General features: G+C 43.4%; 2 protein-coding genes across 3 annotated transcripts in view; one reads left to right on the top strand and one right to left on the bottom strand.

Annotated features, from left to right (window-relative positions):
• Positions 1–8,936, bottom strand: part of NDUFS6 (NADH:ubiquinone oxidoreductase subunit S6) — a 29,650-nt gene extending 20,714 nt beyond the window's left edge. The window contains exons 1-2 of one of the 2 annotated variants that reach the window (XM_054018357.1): positions 8,756–8,936; positions 2,502–2,555 (exon numbers count right to left, since the gene is read on the bottom strand). In XM_054018357.1, the coding sequence (XP_053874332.1) occupies positions 2,502–2,555; positions 8,756–8,884 (183 nt within the window). In that variant the 5' untranslated portion in view covers positions 8,885–8,936. The remainder of the gene's footprint in view (positions 1–2,501; positions 2,556–8,755) is intronic. The other variant, XM_054018356.1, reaches the window with a different exon arrangement.
• Positions 8,937–9,463: 527 nt separating this feature from the next.
• On the top strand, positions 9,464–9,793 carry MRPL36 (mitochondrial ribosomal protein L36). The gene has a single exon (XM_054017611.1). It carries the CDS (start codon positions 9,464–9,466, stop codon positions 9,791–9,793), a length of 330 nt encoding a protein of 109 aa, XP_053873586.1.
• Positions 9,794–17,846: the final 8,053 nt, after the last annotated feature.

The following is a 17,846-nucleotide window of genomic DNA, read 5'->3' as shown; positions in this document are numbered from 1 at the left end:
CAGAATTTGTCTAATTTCACTTCCAATCATTGGATCTTGTTATATCTTTGTCTGCCAGAACGGAAAGCCCTAAGTCAAATTTCTTCCCCTCATGTTGGTACCTATAGACAGTGATAAAGTCATCCTTTAACCTTCTCTGTGTTAAATTAAAGAGACTGAGCATTGTTACATTAATTTAGATGGAATATATGAGCCCAAACAGTTAAAGGTGTCAATACAACCCAATCACTGTCCAACATTAAACAGTTTTAAACCAGGTTTGGGGTTTGGTATACAGAGACCTCAGCCTGCTTAGAACCATGGCAAACAGACCATTAAAAATCCTAACTTTTTATTAAAGATACAGAAAAGTAGGAAAACAGTCAAAGTATTTGAAATGTAAAGTATTAAAGAAGTATTTTAACATGCCCCCCTTGTTCCCTTTAGCTGGACACTTTTTAAGAAGGAAAAAAAATCCTTGTTTGACAATCTTTTAGGTGGTATTGAAAATGGTAATAACTCTCCTTTTGGGGAAATAAGAATTTAGTAGAGATGAGCTGGAGCTGTCGTTATTGCTGTTAAGTGCAATCCTAAAACGACAAAACAAGAAACACACACACAAAGGGAGAGAAAAAGAACCTCAAAGATAGAAGCTGCAGCTTGTCTCCCTGGTATTGACTGTCACTTGCAACCTTACTGCTGGAGAAACACAGGTACAGCACAGTCTTATCAGCCACTCTCAGGCCTGGCAAACTCATATGAGCATCAGGCTATTTAAGTCATCACTTTTAGCTGCCTCTTGCTTGTCACAGCTTATAGCAGTGTTGTAAAATATACAGTCTTAGCAGACTATGCCAGACTCTCTTTAGAGAGACGGGAAAAGAATAGTAAAAGAGAAGAAATCAGGTAGGGAAGGAAAAAGAAGACACTAGTGGGGTGAGGGTGAGAAAGAGTCTCACAGCTCAGGTGGTATTTGGGATAGTGGAGGTAGCAATGTTATTTGGCTCCTTCTTCCTGGCCTGGTCTGCTCAGGATCTCTCTCTGGACCGTCTTCATCCTAATCATGAGACCAAGGAGTCCAGAGGGAGGGAGGATGGCAGCCATGATGGTGAACCTCGTTCCAGTAACCAATTTTTCTCCCAAAAGCTTTCTTTAAGGACCCCAAAAGGGAATGATGGGTGGAATATCCCATCCCTTCATCATTTTGTCCACCAATTAGGTCTAGTTTTATACACGGCAATTCTGGTTCTACACTTCTCTTGTTACCAAGCATGATCTTAACACAGTCCTTGAGTCATATCGGGAGACTTTTTTGTTTGGACTAATTCAGTCTGTCTCACTTTTGCACCTTTTCCCATCAATATTTGTTGTTACAGGTTATTATGACAGCTCATGAACTTACACTCACTTTTTACAATTGAGCTAACAAGTAGAGTAAATTTGTAGGTCCAATTATCACAACAGTTCTTTGAGTAATAAGGTACATTTTCCAATTCTTTCACTAATCTTGTCATGCTCAGAAAAACAGATGAAACATTCTTGCTCAACTTTACAAAACAAGTCAGCCTCTAGAGGCTAAGCCCAAGCATAGGAAGTTTTCAAACAACTGAAAAGTCAGTTATAATGTAAAATGTTATGTAATTTTAACTAAGCAAATCATGATCAGTACTCTGCTATAATAGAGTACTATTATTGCTCTATTTGGAACTGCTGCTGGAAAGATCAAGACAAAGTAAGCTTCCACAGAAAGATCATTCATTATTAAAGGATAGTCAAACAGTAATATAGTACTAAAATTCTGTATGAAATGTGGTTACTCTCTCATTATGTGTTTTTACAGCACCTAGAACAATAGGGGCTTCATGTCACTGGGGACTCTAAGTGCTACCACAATTCAAATAATAAACATGTATCAAGTATCTTTTGATAATCTATTGATTACTTTTACATTCATCTATGGATTTAATCCAGTTTGGCAGAATTTGATTTTCATGGAGTAGATGGAATAAAATGTATTGTTATTAACTGAAATTTAGTGGCTAATATATACAAATTTTAAAAAGTTTAAGAGGAAATTCTCCAGAGTAACAATATTTGAGGGAGTAGGAGTTAGTAAATAAAATTTAAGGCTTGTCTAGTCATGGTACTGTTCCAGATAACTACATATGTGGACACACTTATTCTAGAATAAGAGTGCCTTGTTCCTCTTTATCTTAGCCCAGTGGGTTAATAGCTGTTCCTGAATAACTCCACAGGTAGACAACCCCCTAGATCAAAGCTGTGGAACAGAGGAGTATATAAGCAGTCTGACATCAAAGCAAAGAAGTACACATCAGCGAGAGTCTGGAGGAGCAACTTGTTCGAAGACAGCGCAAAACAGATCTGTCATTTCTACTTTGTAACACATTTTAAAAATTGTAGACATTAAAGCTATTTATTTTGATAAACCTAAATATTTAAGGCATCATTACTCAAGAAAATTAAAATCATATCCTGAAGAGTCTAGCTACTATGTGTTTTACCTCCTTCTGTCGAGCAACAAATCGAACCTTCCTGTAGTCATTTTCTTCATAAACCTGAAATACAAAATAAGTTGTATCTTAATTAGAAAGTAGTTACCATGACTAAGGGATATGAATATTTAAACTACAATAAAAATCTGCTGGCAGTTCAATACAAAAGTGAATTGACTTTCTGGGCTTCAAGTTCATTGTCATCTTGAGGATGGGGATTGAGGGCGGAGTTATCACTTCCCACAAAATATTTCAAATGGGCAAATGATACAATTTAGAACATAAGAATGGCCATACTGAGTCAGACTAATGGCCCATCTAGCCTTTCTATCTTCTGAAAGCGGCCAAAGCCAGGTGCTTTAGTGGGAATGAATGGAATAGGCAATCATCATCATCCACGCTGGCAATCAGAGGCTAGGGACACTCAGAGCATGCTGTTGTATCCCTTACCCCCCTAGCTAAAAAGACATTGATGGACCTATAATCCATCAATTTATCTAGTTCTTTTTTGAATCCCGTTATAGTTTTGGCCTTTACAACATACCCCGGCAATGAGGTCGACAGGTCCTCCTTTACTTTCTCCACACCAGTCATGATTTTATAGACCACTATCATATCCTCTCTTAGTCATCCTTTTCCAAACTGAAAAGTCCAAGTCTTTGTAATTTCTCCTCATATGGATGCTGTTCCATACACTTAATAATTTTTGTTGCCTTTTTCGGCACCTTTTCTAATTCTAATATATCTTTTTTTGAGAGGAGGTGGCAAAAACTGCATGCAATATTCAAGTTGTGGTCATATCATGGATTTATATAGTGACATTATATTTTCTGTCTTATTTAGATCCCGGCACTGAAAGAAAATTCGTATCTGCAGCTGATCCATAAACATGGTCCGTTCCAAGATCTCTTTTGGGAGTGGTAACAAGTAATTCAGACCGTATAATTTTGTATATACAGTTGGGATTACGTTTTCCAGTATGCATTACTTTGCATTTATCAACATTGAATTTCATCTGCCATTTTGTTGCCCAGTCACCCAGTTTTGTGAAATCCCTTTGCAACTTTTTGCAGTCTGCTTTGGACTTAACTCCCTTGAGTCTCATCTGCAAATTTTGCCTCCTCACTGTCTGCCCCCTCTTCCAGATCATTTATTAATATATAGAACAGTACTGGTCCTAGTACAGATCCCTGGAAGACACCACTATTTACCTATCTCCACTGTTAAAACTGACCATTTATTCCTACCCTTTGTTTCCTATCTTTCAACCAGTTATTGATCCATGAGAGGACGTGCCCTCTTATCCCATGACTGCCTACTTTGCTTAAAAGTCTTTGGTGAGGGACTTTATCAAAGCGTTTCTGAAAGTCCTAGTACACTATATCTACTGGATTACCCTTGTCCACATGTTTGTTGACCCCTCAAAGAATTCTAATAGATTGGTGAGGCATGATTTCCCTTTACAAAAGTCATGTTGACTCCTCCCCAACATATGTTGATCTGTGTGTCTAATAATTCTGTTCTTTATTATAGTGTCAACCAATTTACCTGGTACTGAAGTTGGGCTTACTGGCCTGTTCTGTAATCACCAAGATCACCTCTGGAACCTTTCTTAAACATTGGTGTACATTAGCTATCCTTCAGTCATTTGGTACAGAAGCTGATTTAAATGACAGGTTACATAGCAGAGTTAGTAGTTCTGCAGTTTCATATTTCCTTCAGAACTCTTGGGTGATCATCTGGTCCTGGTGACTTATTATTATTTCAGGGTTTCAGCTGGCTACCGGCAGGTGTTCAGGGAAGGATCCCACTGCCCACCCCCTTCAATGCACTGTTTTTTTTTTAAATATCTCAGTCCTCATAAACATCAGGGATGGCTACAGCTGGAGATGAGACACTCGTGGGCTGAGCCAAGGCTCTGAGGTGGCACTGAGCATTCTCTCTCTCAGATGCTCATGCGCTCAGGATCTAACCGTATGTGAGGTCAGGAAGGAATTTCCCCCCAGATCACACTCACAGTGACTCTAGGGGTTTCTGCCTCCTCTGTAGCACATAGAATAATAGAATCATAGATTTTAAGGTCAGAAGGAACCATTATGATCGTCTAGTCTGACCTCCTGCACAACGCAGGCCACAGGATCTCACCCATCCACCCCGGTATCAAACCCCCAACCTATGTCTGAGCTATTGAAGTCCTCAAATAATGGTTAAAGACTTCAAGGTGCAGAGAATCCTCCAGCAAGTGACCCATGCCCCACGCTACAGAGGAAGGCAAAAAAACCCCAGGCCTCTGCCAATCTGCCTTGGAGGAAAATTCCTTCCCGACCCCAAATATGACAATCAACTAAACCCTGAGCAGGTGGGCAAGACTCACCGGCCTGACACCCAGGAAAGAATTCTCTGTAGTAACTCAGATCCCATCTAACATCCCATCACAGGCCATTGGGCATATTTAACGCTAATAGTCAAAGATCAATTAATTGCCAAAATTAGGCTATCCCATCATACCACCCCCTCCATAAATTTATCAAGCTTAGTCTTGAAGCCAGATATGTCTTTTGCCCGCCCTGCTACCCTTGGAAGGCTGTTCCAGAACTTCACACCTCTGATGGTTAGAAACCTTCATCTAATTTCAAGTCTAAACTTCCTGATGGCCAGTTTATATCCATTTGTTCTTGTGTCCACATTGGTACTGAGCTTAAATAATTCCTCTCCTTTCCTGGTATTTATCCCTCTGATATATTTATAGAGAGCAATCACATCTCCCCTCAGCCTTCTTTTGGTTAGGCTAAACAAGCCAAGCTCTTTGAGTCTCCTTTCATAAGACAGGTTTTCCATTCCTCGGATCATCCTAGTAGCCCTTCTCTGTACCTGTTCCAGTTTGAATTCATCAAACACGGGAGACCAGAACTTCACACCGTATTTCAGATGAGGTCTCACCAGTGCCTTGTATAACGGTACTAACACCTCCTTATCTCTACTGGAAATACCTCGCCTGATGCATCCCAAGACTGCATTAGCTTTTTTCATTGCCATATCACATCGGCGGCTCAGTAATCCTGTGATCAACCAATACTCCGAGGTCCTTTTCCTCCTCTGTTACTTCCAACTGATGCGTCCTCAGCTTATAACAAATATTCTTCTTATTAATCCCTAAAAGCATGACTTTGCACTTTTCACTATTAAATTTCAGCCTATTAATATTACTCCAGTTTACAAAGTTATCCAGATCTTCCTGTATGATATCCCGGTCCTTCTCTGTATTGGCAATACCTCCCAGCTTTGTGTCATCCACAAACTTTATTAGCACATTCCCACTTTTTGTGCCAAGGTCAGTAATAAAAAGATTAGATAAGATTGGTCCCAAAACTGATCCCTGAGGAACTCCACTAGCAAACTCCCTCCAGCCTGACAGTAATTCCAGGCCTCCTCCGCCTTTAGATCCACAAGTTCTTCAGTCCAATCCACTTCCCTAATTAATTTCCTTAATTTTTTAAGGTTAGCCCTTTTGAAATAAAAAATCCTAGTCACAGATCTATTTTTGTTCATCCTTCCATTTAGTTTGGTTCACTAGGAGGTTGGTGAAGCACTGGAATGGGTTATCTAGGGAGGTGGTGGAATCTCCTTCCTTGGAGGTTTTTAAGGTCAATCTTGACAAAGCCCTGGCTGGGATGATTTAGTTGGGGTTGGTCCTGTTTGAACACGGGGGTTGGACTAGATGACCTCCTGAGGTCCCTTCCAACCCTGATATTCTATGATTATATGACAGCGGCGCTGGCTGCCACGCCCCCAGCCAGTGGGAACGCCCAGAAACTTCTCCCTGCACTCCAGGGAAGGGAGGTCATAAAGCACGGTTTAGGGGAAAGGGACAACGGAGTGTTAGGAGAAGCGGGGCATGAAGGGGGACAGAGAGGAGAGTCTGGGTTGACGGTGAGGGTTGGCGGGGGGGGGCAGTAGGAGGGAGGCGACAGCCCTGGGGTGAAAGTGGGGGATAGGCAGGTGGGCAGTTATACTCCTGGGGGAATTCGGCATCAAAAAATTAAACATTGTATACAATATTTTAAAATTCTGCATATTTTATTTGTCAAAACAACATATAATCACACCAGTTTCAAATATTTCAATTATTATTTTCAATTTTATTTTCAATTATTATATCTAACAAGAGACACACAAAAATTCCCCCAGGAGTAAAGAGTTAAAGAAACCCGTTTCTCTGCCCTACCACCCACAGCGCCCAGCCATGCTCCCTCCAGCCCAGACACTCATACCCCCTCCTCATCCACAGCCCAGCATGAGGTGCCCCCTATCCCAGACACCCACACCCCCTACTCCCTCAGAGCCCATCTGCAGAGCTCCCCCTACCCAGACACTCGCATGCACCTCCTATCCCTCAGATCCCAGCTGTGGGCCTCCCCACAGCCCAGATACCCACACCCCGTCCTCACCCAGAGCCCAGCTGCGGGGCCTTCCCAGCCCAGGCACCCCCTACTGCCCAGAGCCCAACTGCAAGTGCCCAAAGCCCAACTACAAGCGCCCCTCACCCCCACCTGCACCCAGACGCTTGCACCCTTCACCCTCCAGAGCCCAGGGGATCCAGAGGAAGAGACAGCCTGATACTGGGTCCCAGGCTTGTGTGGTATTTCTTGCATGCCACCTCCTTTCCTCAGGCAGCATGCAAGGAACTGGAGCTATCAAGAACCCCCCTGCTCCTCCTCTCTCCTTCCTCCCCCCGCAGTGTATAGCTCAGAAGCCCCTTGTGGCCACCAGCAGCTCTGCAGCCCATATCTGTGGGAGAAAAAGGAAATTCTGCACAAACAACATAAATTTCTGCGCAAATTCTGCATGGGCAGTGGTGCAGAATTACCCCAGGAGTATATTGGCAGTAGCAGGGAGATCAAGGAGAGCCCTTGTGTGAAGGTGGGATTTAGTTGTGTGTGTGGAGGAAAACAGTAGGACGGATTGGGGGGGAAGAGCCCAGGTGTGAATGTTGGGGGAGGGGTTTGAGCCTGGATTGTGGTAGCCTTGATGATAAAGCGTGTGTGTCTCAGTGGCCCTTTCTCCCTGCAAAAGATGGGCACCAGCAATTTTCCTCCCCACTCTCCACCCCAGTAACTTTACTGTTTCACTTGAAGTCATGAGGGATGGTGAGGCAAAGGGAGAAACAGCCTAAAGAAACTAACATTTTAAAAAGTTTTGTAAATATTATTGTACCAAAGTAGAAAATACAGCTTTCAAATATATTTTTTTTTTTAAACATAATTTTGGGTGGAGGAGGTGGGGAAATGCAGGTGCAATTTCACTGAGTGGGCTTAATATGGCTCAGAAATATGCTAATTAAGCATGTGTGTTCAGGCCCCAAGCAGGCCCTGAGTGTTTTAACCAAAAAAAAAAAAGAAAGTAAGGGAAGGATATGGAGCGGACCCATGGGGGCATTTCTGGGGAGGGGAAATACTGTGAGGGACCATAAAAAGCATGGCAGTGAAAGTGCAATCTCAGGGCTGGTCTACACTACCACAGTAAATAGATCTAACTTACGCAACTTCAGTTACGTGACTGCACTGTCGACGGGAGAGTATCTCCCGTCCAGGCCATTTCTACACTATGGGGAGAGACTGACCTAAAATATGCCAATTCAGCTACATGAATAACATAGCTTAAGTCGACATATTTAGATCTACTTACTACAAGGTCCACACTACATTATGTGGACGAAAGACGCTCTCCTATCGACTCCCCTTGCGCTTCTTGTTCAGGTGGAGTACAGAAGTCGATGGGATCTTTACTAGACCTGCTAAATCGACCACCGACGCATCGATCTCCCGGTAAGTGTAGACAAACCCCCAGGGAGGTGGAGAACACAAATGGATTTATTTAGTGTGTCTTCACCAGACCCACTAAATCAATACTCACTGCATTGATTGCAACACTGTTGATCTACTAGTAAGTTTAATCACATATTTGTACTGTGCACAAGCGCAGCAGCGCCTTGATCCGACTAGGGACTCTAGCTACCACAACACACCAGGTTACAAGGAAGCTGAAGAAGCAGCGGAGTGACACCCCTCAACACATGCATCAGAGACACGGGAAACCCAGATTGGAGAGCGACTCCGGAGCCAGCAAACAGCTCCCAGCCTCGGGAATCCCCCTGGCTTTTGTGCCGCGGCCGGAAACGCGTAACTCGGGGGCACTCACCGACCCCACCCGGGGCGGCTCAGCTCGGAGGAAGCCAGCAGCCCATTCCGGCACAGCAACATTACCTGTCCCGTGTGCGTCACGCTCTCACCACTCTCGGACACACGCGCGCCGTAGCCTCTCCGGGGGAGTGCGGCTGGAGCGAGGCGCCTTAGCAACAACAATCTGCGGAAGGTCGAGTAGGGCGCTGCCATTTTGAATCAACCACGTGATCGAGCAACCTGGAGCCGCGGCTGCACATGCGCAACGCGCTTTGCCCCGGGGAGGCGCAGTGGCGCACGTGACACCGCAGCATGAGACCCGCCCCCGCCTCGTATGGGCCGTGCTGCGGCGGCGCAGTCGCGGACTCGCTTTGGTTGGGGGGCAGGGCTCGGTTCAGCTCGCAGCGCCTCGGTCTTCACGTGACCCCTCCAAGCCCGAGTCGCTCTCCTTAGTCCACGCTACAGCTGCTTCGCCGCCGGCGAGCGAAGGTCGGTGGCGCCGTTGGGGGTCGCCAGTTCCCCATCAGTGAGCAGGGGCCCGGCTCGCAGGAGCCTGGCTGTATCTGGGTCATGGCAGGGCCGGGGTTAAGGGGCTTCCCCTTCCCCCTCCCTTGAGCCAGGCCGGAACGGCCCTGGTGCCTGCTTGGGCCCGTTACCCGCGGCTGGCCGGGCATGTTGGTGGCTGCGTTGGTGGCCGGTGGGGTAAGGGCGCGGTGTGGGGTTGCTAGGGCCCTGCCTGGGCCGCCGGGCGAAAGGCCCCTCACTCGTTTCTTCTGCCGCAGGTGTGACAACATGGCGGCTTTGCTCGTGAAGACCCTACTGGCGGCTGCCGCCACCCCGCTGTGTTACCTCCGGCACTGCGCGGCCCCGCGCCTGCCCTTCTCTTCCCTGGGCTTCGGACACTTCCTACCGACCGCGCCAGCGTTGGCCGCCAAGCAGCGCGGCCTGGTAGTTCAGCCACTGCTTGCAAGCAGCCAGCTTCCAGTCGTACTGACTGTTATGGGGATGAAAACAAAAGGTGTAATCAAAAGGCGCTGTAAGGACTGTTTTATTGTTCGCAGACGTGGACGATTATTTGTATACTGTAAAACTCATCCCAGACACAAGCAACGACTGGCATAATTTCAGGTTTTTAATGCAAGTAAAACACCTGTTTTCTGAAAATATCCCTCAAAAGACTAGTAAGCTTCTGAAGGAAAATACTAAATTAATTCTGCGTATGAAATGGTGATCACTGTAAAGATTGCATATAGTACCAAGAGACACATGAATGGCTACTGAGCTGTGGATTTCTCACTATGTGGTAGATTGATCTGTTCCCATAACAGCTATGGCCTCTAATCAGAAAAAGTGGTGTAAAAATGACTGTCATTATAGTAACTACACTCCCAACAATAAAACTTGTTTAAACTTACATGAAACTCAAAGCAAATGTAATTCTTATTTTTGGTATGATGACATTTCAAACTAACAAATTTCATGTAAGATGCTCAATAATAAAATAGAAAAAAAACCCTCAAGTGATGGTGTTTTCCTACTTTCTCCAGTAAGTGTGGAGGTAATTACTAAAGTGTTGGTAAATTAATATAATTTTTCCACCATGTAAGGGAGGGAGCAATAGTAGAGCTAAGTTTTCATTGTCTGTAAAGTTATAAGGTATTCAATGCTCGTTACAGTTCAGAATCAAGATAAAATAATTATAGTAATTTGAAGTGGTACAGCCTGTAGTAGGTAATGCAATAACAATGATACTTGTGCAACAACTTCTTGTTGCTAGATCATAAATGCTATCGATCAAAAGCCTAATTAAAAAAATTAAACAGATATAAACATAGTGTTTAACTTTGTGTGATTTTTGTCAATCCCTATAATTTATATACACACAGTATTGGCATAACTGTCAGAGGTTTGACTTACTTTTTACTAATACATTTATGCTGGTGTAACCCTTAGTGTAAAGACATCTTTACCAGTATAAAAACCCAAGGTTGTGAGTTCAATCCTTGAGGGATCTGGGGCAAAAATCTGGCTGGGGATTGGCCCTGCTTTGAGCAAAGGGTTGGACTAGGTGACCTCCTGAGGTCCCTTCCAACCCTGATATTCAAGAAATGTGCTTTGGGGTGGGGCAGCATTCTACTACTTTAACTACAACTGGTATTGTTAGAGCAGTAAAACTTTTGTGCATGGACAAGGTCTTAGTTTACTACTGCCAGCCAAGTTAACATATGAGTATGCAGATTTTCATCCACCAAAGATGTCAGTTGCTCACCATTAATAGCCAATGGTGGGTTTGTTTTTTCTTGTTTTTCTAAAAATCAGTAGTAATTATATATGCATCCATATAGTGAATATGACCTTTATGAACATAAAAACGGGCATACTGGATCAGACCAAAGGTCCATCTAGCCCAATATCCTGTCATCCGACAGTAGCCATTGCCAGGTGTCCCATAGGGAATGAACAGAGCAGGTAATCAAGTGATCCATTCCCTGACACTCATTCCCAGCTTCTGGCAAACAGAGGCTAGGGACACCATTCCTGTCCATCCTGGCTAATAGCCATTGATGGCCCTGTCCTCCATGAACTTGTCTAGTTCTTTTTTGAACCCCATTATAGATTTGGCCTTCACAACATCCTCTGGCAAGGAGTTTCACAGATTAACTGCGTTCTGTAGAAAAAATACTTCCTTTTGTTTGATTTAAACCTGCTCCCTATTGATTTCATTGGGTGACTCCTAGTTCTTGTATTATGAGAAGGAGTAAATAACACTTCTCCATTTACTTTCTCCATACCAGTCATGATTTTAGAGATCTTTATCATATCCCCCCCCCATAGTCATCTCCTTTCCAAGCTGAAAAGTCCCATTCTTATTAATCTCTCCTCATATGGAAGCCGTTTCATACCCCTAACAATTTTTGTTGCCCTTCTCTGTACCTTTTCCACTTTCAATATATCTTTTTTGAGATGGGACGATCACATCTGCATGCATTATTCAAGATGTGGGCATACCACTGATTTATATAGAGGCAATATGATATTTTCAGTCTTATTTTCTATCCCTTTCTTAAGATTCCGAACTTTTTTTTGGGGGGGGGGGAGGGGGGTTTGGACTGATGCTGCACACTGAGCGGATGTTTCCAGAGAACTATCCACAATCACGCCAAGATCTCTTTCTTGAGTGGTAACAACTAATTTAGACCCCATCATTTTATATGTATAGTTGGGATGTTTTCCAGTGTGCATTACTTTGCTTTTATCAACATTGAATTTCATCTACCATTTTGTTGTCCAGTCACCCAGTTTTGAGAGAGCCTTTTGTAGCTATTCACAGTCTGCCTGGGACTTAACTATCTTGAGTAGTTTTGTATCATCTGTAAATTTTGGCACCAGTTTACTGCTTTTTCCAGATAATTTATAAAGATGTTGAATAGCAGTGGTCCCAGTACAGACCCCTGGGACACCATTATTTACATCTCTTCATTCTGAAAACTGACAGTTTATTCCTACCCATTGTTTCCTATCTTTTAACCAGTTACCAATCCATGAGAGGACCTTCCCTCTTATCCCACGATAGCTTACTTTAAGAGCCTTTGGTGAGGGACCTTGTCAAAGGCTTTCTGAAAATCTAAGTACGCTACATAAGAATGGCCGTACTGGGTCAGACCAAAGGTCCATCCAGCCCAGTATCCTGTCTACCAACAGTGGCCGATGCCAGGTGCCCCAGAGGGAGTGAACCTAACAGATAATGATCAAATGATCTCTCTCCTGCTGTCCATCACCACCCTCTGACAAACAGAGGCTCTGGACACCATTCCTTACCCATCCTGGCTAATAGCCATTAATGGACTTAACCTCCATGAATTTATCCAGTTCTCTTTTAAACCCTGTTATAGTCCTAGCCTTCACAACCTTCTCAGGCAAGGAGTTCCACAAGTTGACTGTGCTGTGTGAAGAAGAACTTCCTTTTATTTGTTTTAAACCGACTGTCCATTAATTTCATTTGGTGGCCCCTAGTACTTATATTATGGGAACAAGTAAATAACTTTTCCTTTTTCACTTTTTCCACATCATTCATGATTTTATATTTCTCTATCATATCCCCCCTTAGTCTCCTCTTTTCCAAGCTGAAAAGTCCTAGCCTCTTTAATCTCTTCTCATATAGGACCCGTTCCAAACCTCTAATCATTTTAGTTGCCCTTCTCTGAACCTTTTCTAATGCCAGTATATCTTTTTTGAGAGGAGACCACATCTGTACGCAGTATTCAAGATGTGGGCGTACAATGGATTTATATAAGGGCAATAAGATATTCTCCGTCTTATTCTCTATCCCCTTTTTAATGATTCCTAACATTGTGTTTGCTTTTTTGACTGCCGCTGCACACTGCGTGGATGCCTTCAGAGAACTATCCACGATGATTCCAAGATCTTTTTCCTGATTAGTTGTAGCTAAATTAGCCACCATCATATTGTATGTATAGTTGGGTTTTTTTTTCCCCAATGTGCATTACTTTACATTTATCTACATTAAATTTCATTTGCCATTTTGTTGCCCAATCGACTGGATCCCCCTTGTCCACATGCTAGTTGACCCCGTCAAACAATTCTAGTAGATTGGTGAGGCAAAAACCATGTTGACTCTTCCCCAACAAATTGTGTTCATCTATGTTTAATATCTTTATCAATGATCTGGAGGATGGTGTGGACTGCACTCTCAGCAAGTTTGCAGATGACACTAAACTGGGAGGCGTGGTAGATACACTAGAGGGTAGAGATCGGATACAGAGGGACCTAGACAAATTAGAGGATTGGGCCAAAAAAACCCTGATGAGGTTCAACAAGGACAAGTGCAGAGTCCTGCACTTAGGACGGAAGAATCCCATGCACTGCTACAGACTAGGGACCGAATGGCTAGGTAGCAGTTCTGCAGAAAAGGACCTAGGGGTCACAGTGGATGAGAAGCTGGATATGAGTCAACAGTGTGCTCTTGTTGCCAAGAAGGCTAACGGCATTTTGGGCTGTATTAGTAGGGGCATTGCCAGCAGATCGAGGAACGTGATCGTTCCCCTTTATTCGACATTGGTGAGGCCTCATCTGGAGTACTGTGTCCAGTTTTGGGCCCCACACTACAAGAAGGATGTGGAAACATTGGAAAGAGTCCAGCGGAGGGCAACAAAAATTATTAGGGGTCTGGAGCACATGACTTATGAGGAGAGGCCGAGGGAACTGGGATTGTTTAGTCACCAGAAGAGAAGAATGACGGGGGATTTGATAGCTGCTTTCAAATACCTGAAGGGGGGTTCCAAAGAGGATGGAACTCAGCTGTTCTCAGTGGTGGCAGATGACAGAACAAGGAGCAATGGTCTCAAGTTGCAGTGGGGGAGGTCTAGGTTGGATATTAGGAAACACTATTTCACTAGGAGGTTGGTGAAGCACTGGAATGGGTTACCTAGGGAGGTGGTGGAATCTCCTTCCTTGGAGGTTTTTAAGATCAGTCTTGACAAAGCCCTGGCTGGGATGATTTAGTTGGGAATTGGTCCTGCTTTGAGCAGGGGGTTGGTCTAGATGACCTCCTGAGGTCCCTTCCAACCCTGATATTCTATGATCCTATGTGTCTGACAATTTTGTTTTTTACTATAGTTTCAACCAGTTTGCCTGGTACTGAAGTCAGGCTTACCGGCCTGTAATTGCTGGGATCACCTCTGGAGGCTTTTTAAAAAATTGGCATCATGTTAGCTATCCTCCACTCGTTTGGTACAGAAGCTGATTTAAATGACATGTAGTAGTCCTGCAATTTTACATTTGAGTTCCTTCAAAACTCTTGGGTGAATACTATCTGGTCCTGGTAACTTATTACTCTTTAGTTTATCAATGTGTTCCAAAACCTTGTCTAATGACATCCCCATCTGGGACAGTTCCTCAGATTTGTCACCTAAAAAGAATGGCTCAGGTTTGGGAATCTCCCTCAGCCATGAAGACTGATGCAAGGAATTAATTCAGTTTCTCCACCATGGCCTTATCGTTCTTGAGTGCTCCTTTAGCATCTTGATCATCCTATGGCCCCACTAGTTGTTTAGCAGGCTTTCTGCTTCTGACGTACTTAAAAAAAATTGGTTTCAGAGTAGCAGCCATGTTAGTCTGTATCCGCAAAAAGAACAGGCACCTTATACTCAAATAAATGTGTTAGTCTCTAAGGTGCCACAAGTACTCCTGTTCTTTTTTTTTTTTTTTAATTAACTATTACTTTTTGAGACTTTGGCTAGCTGTTCTTCAAATTCTTTTTTGGCCTTCCTAATTATATTTTTACACTTCATTTGCCAGAGTTTATGTGCCTTTCTATTTTCCTCACTAGTATTTAACTTCCACTTTTTAAAGGAAGCCTTTTTGCCTCTCACTGCTTCTTTTACTTTTGTTTAGCCACGATGACACTTTTTTGGTTCTCTATGTTTTTTAATTTGAGATATACATTTAAGTTGAACGTCTATTATGGTGTCTTTAAAAAGTTTCCATGCCACTTTTAAGGGTTTCACTTTTGGCACCGGACCTTTTAATTTCTGTTTAACTAACTTACTCATTTTTGTGTTGTCCTGCTTTCTGAAATTAAATGCTACAGTGTGAGGCTGCTGTAGTGTTTTCCCTGCCACAGGGATGTTAAATTTAATTATATTATGGTCACTATTACCAAGCAGTCCAGCTATATTCACTTCTTGGACCAGATCCTGTGCTCCACTTAGGACTAAATCAAGAGTCGCCTTTCCTCTTGTTTGTTCAGGACTAGCTGCTCCAAGAAGCAGTCAATTAAGGTGTCAAGAAACTTTATCTCTGCATCCTGTCCTGAGGTGACGTACCCGGTCAATATGGTGATAGATAAAATTCCCCAATATTATTGTTTTTTATTTTTATAGCCTTTCTAATCTTCCTGAGCATTTCACAGTCACCATCACCATCCTGGTCAGGTGGTCGGTAATATATCTCTACTGCTATATGCTGATTATTAAAGCTTGGAATTACTATCCATTGAGATTCTATGGTATAGTTTGGTTCATTTAAGATTTTTACTTCATTTGATTCTACGCTTTCTTTCATATATAGTGCCGCTCCCCTGTGACCTGTTCTGTCCTTCGATAGTATTTTGTACCTTGTGGTAATGTGTCCCATTGATTATCCTCATTCCACCAAGTTTCTGTTATGCCTATTATATCGATATCCTCATTTAATACGAGGCACTCTAGTTCACCCATCTTCTAGTATTTGTATATAAGCACTTTAAAAACTTGTCACTTTTTTGCTGTCTGCCATTACATGATGTAATTGAATGGGATTCTTTTTTTGTTTGACTGTTTCTCATCAGATCCTACCCATATTTTATCATCTTCCATTCTCTTCTCCTTACTAGGTCATAGAGAATCTCCATTAATAGATCCTCCCATAAAAGCAATGTTCCCTCTTTTTCTTACAAAGCAACAGAGGGTCCTGTGGCACCTTTAAGACTAACAGTTAGTCTGTTAGTCTTAAAGGTGCCACAGGACCTTCTGTTGCTTTTTACAGATTCAGACCAACACGGCTACCCCTCTGATCTTTTTTTTTTACATCCATGTGCGAAATTAATTTGATGTGCACCAATATTGAGCTGATGTGGGGCGGAGATAGGGCCGAGGGGTTTGGAGCATAGGAGGGGGCTCAGGGCTGGGGCAGAGGGTTGAGGTGCTAGGGGTGCGGGCTCTGGGGTGGGGCAGGGGATGAGGTGTTTGGGGGCTGCAAAGAGGACTCTCCCCAACCCTCTCGCTGCAGCAGCGCCAGGGGAGAGGTGCTTCTCTCCGCCTGCGCAACCCTTGATAGCCTGCCACACAGCTTAGAGAGAACTTATCCCCTAAGGGATGTCTCTGTCCGAACTATGTGTTCTTCCACATCTGTCGGCTTTCCCCCAGCTCTTAGTTTAAAAACTACTGTACAACCTTTTTAATTTTAAATGCCAGCAATTTGGTTCCATTTTGGTTTAGGTGGAGCCCATCCTTCCTATATAGGATTCCCCTTTCCCAAAAGTTTCTCCAGTTCCTAATAAATCTTAAACCTCCTCCTCCCTACATCATTGTTTCATCCACACGTTGAGACCCTGCAGTTCTGCTTGTCTTAAGTGGCCATGCGTGTGGAACTGGAAGCATTTCAGAGGAATACTACCATGGAGGTCCTGGACTTAAATCTCTTACCTGGCAGCCTAAATTTGGCCTCCAGGACCTCTCTCCTATCCTTCCCTATGTCATTGGTACCTACATATACCACAACGATGGCTCCTCCCCAGGACTTACACATACATTTATCTAGATGTCTCAAGAGCTCTGCAACCTTCGCACCAGGCAGGCAAGTCAACATACAGTTCTTCTGGTAATCGTAAACCTAGCTATATATGTTTCTAATGATTGAAACCCCCATAACTATACCCTGTCTCTTCCTAATAACTGGAGTTCCCTCCCCCGGAAAAGTATCCTCAGTGTGAGAGGATATAATGACATTGCCTGGAAGAGGAGGGTCCCAACTAGGGGATCATTTCCCTCCGCTCCAGGTGGATGTTCTCCTTCCCTGAGACTTTCATTCTCCTCAACAGCAGAAAGACGGTCAGACCAGGGGTTGGACCGTTCTACTGTGTCCCGGAAAGTCTCATCTATGTACCTCTCTGTCTTCCTTAGCTCCTCCAGTTCAGCCACTCTGGTCTCCAAAGCCTGTACGCAATCCCTGAGGGCCAGGAGCTCCTTGCACCAAATGCACACACATGTCACCTGCCCATATTAGGATCCGCATTATTTGCAGTGGGTTTCTATAATGATGTGATCCCTTTTACATAGTGTATGGGGAAACTGGCTATAACCTCTCTTTTCAATTTTTTTTTAAACACTCTCCATTATAAAAGATTCTTGACTTTTTTTTTTTTTGAATAGTTGCAACACCACCAGTGATTCCAGCAATCCTTTGAAATTTGGCAGTACTGATAATTTTGGAGTCCAGGTTGTGCATTTTGCTGGTTGCCTGTAAATCTATTCAAATTTAGCCCAGTTATATGGTGAAAATTGCTAATACCTGACTGGTTTCACAAAACATACTTTTTTGCATGCCCCAAACTCTGAAGTTCTTAAAGACTTTTTTTGCATGCAACTTTTTCCATTATCTCGTAATTGTTCCATAG

Source organism: Malaclemys terrapin, chromosome 2, assembly GCF_027887155.1.
Source record: "Malaclemys terrapin pileata isolate rMalTer1 chromosome 2, rMalTer1.hap1, whole genome shotgun sequence".
In the NCBI taxonomy this organism is placed as follows: Eukaryota; Metazoa; Chordata; order Testudines; family Emydidae; genus Malaclemys; species Malaclemys terrapin.
The sequence above is the reverse complement of the archived record's forward strand: the minus strand, read 5'-3'. Positions and strand labels throughout refer to the sequence as shown.

What these genes read in the sequence shown, in the direction of transcription:
- MRPL36 (XM_054017611.1), top strand. Translation starts at nt 9,464, where the DNA reads ATGGCGGCTTTGCTCGTGAAGACCCTACTGGCGGCTGCCGCCACCCCG.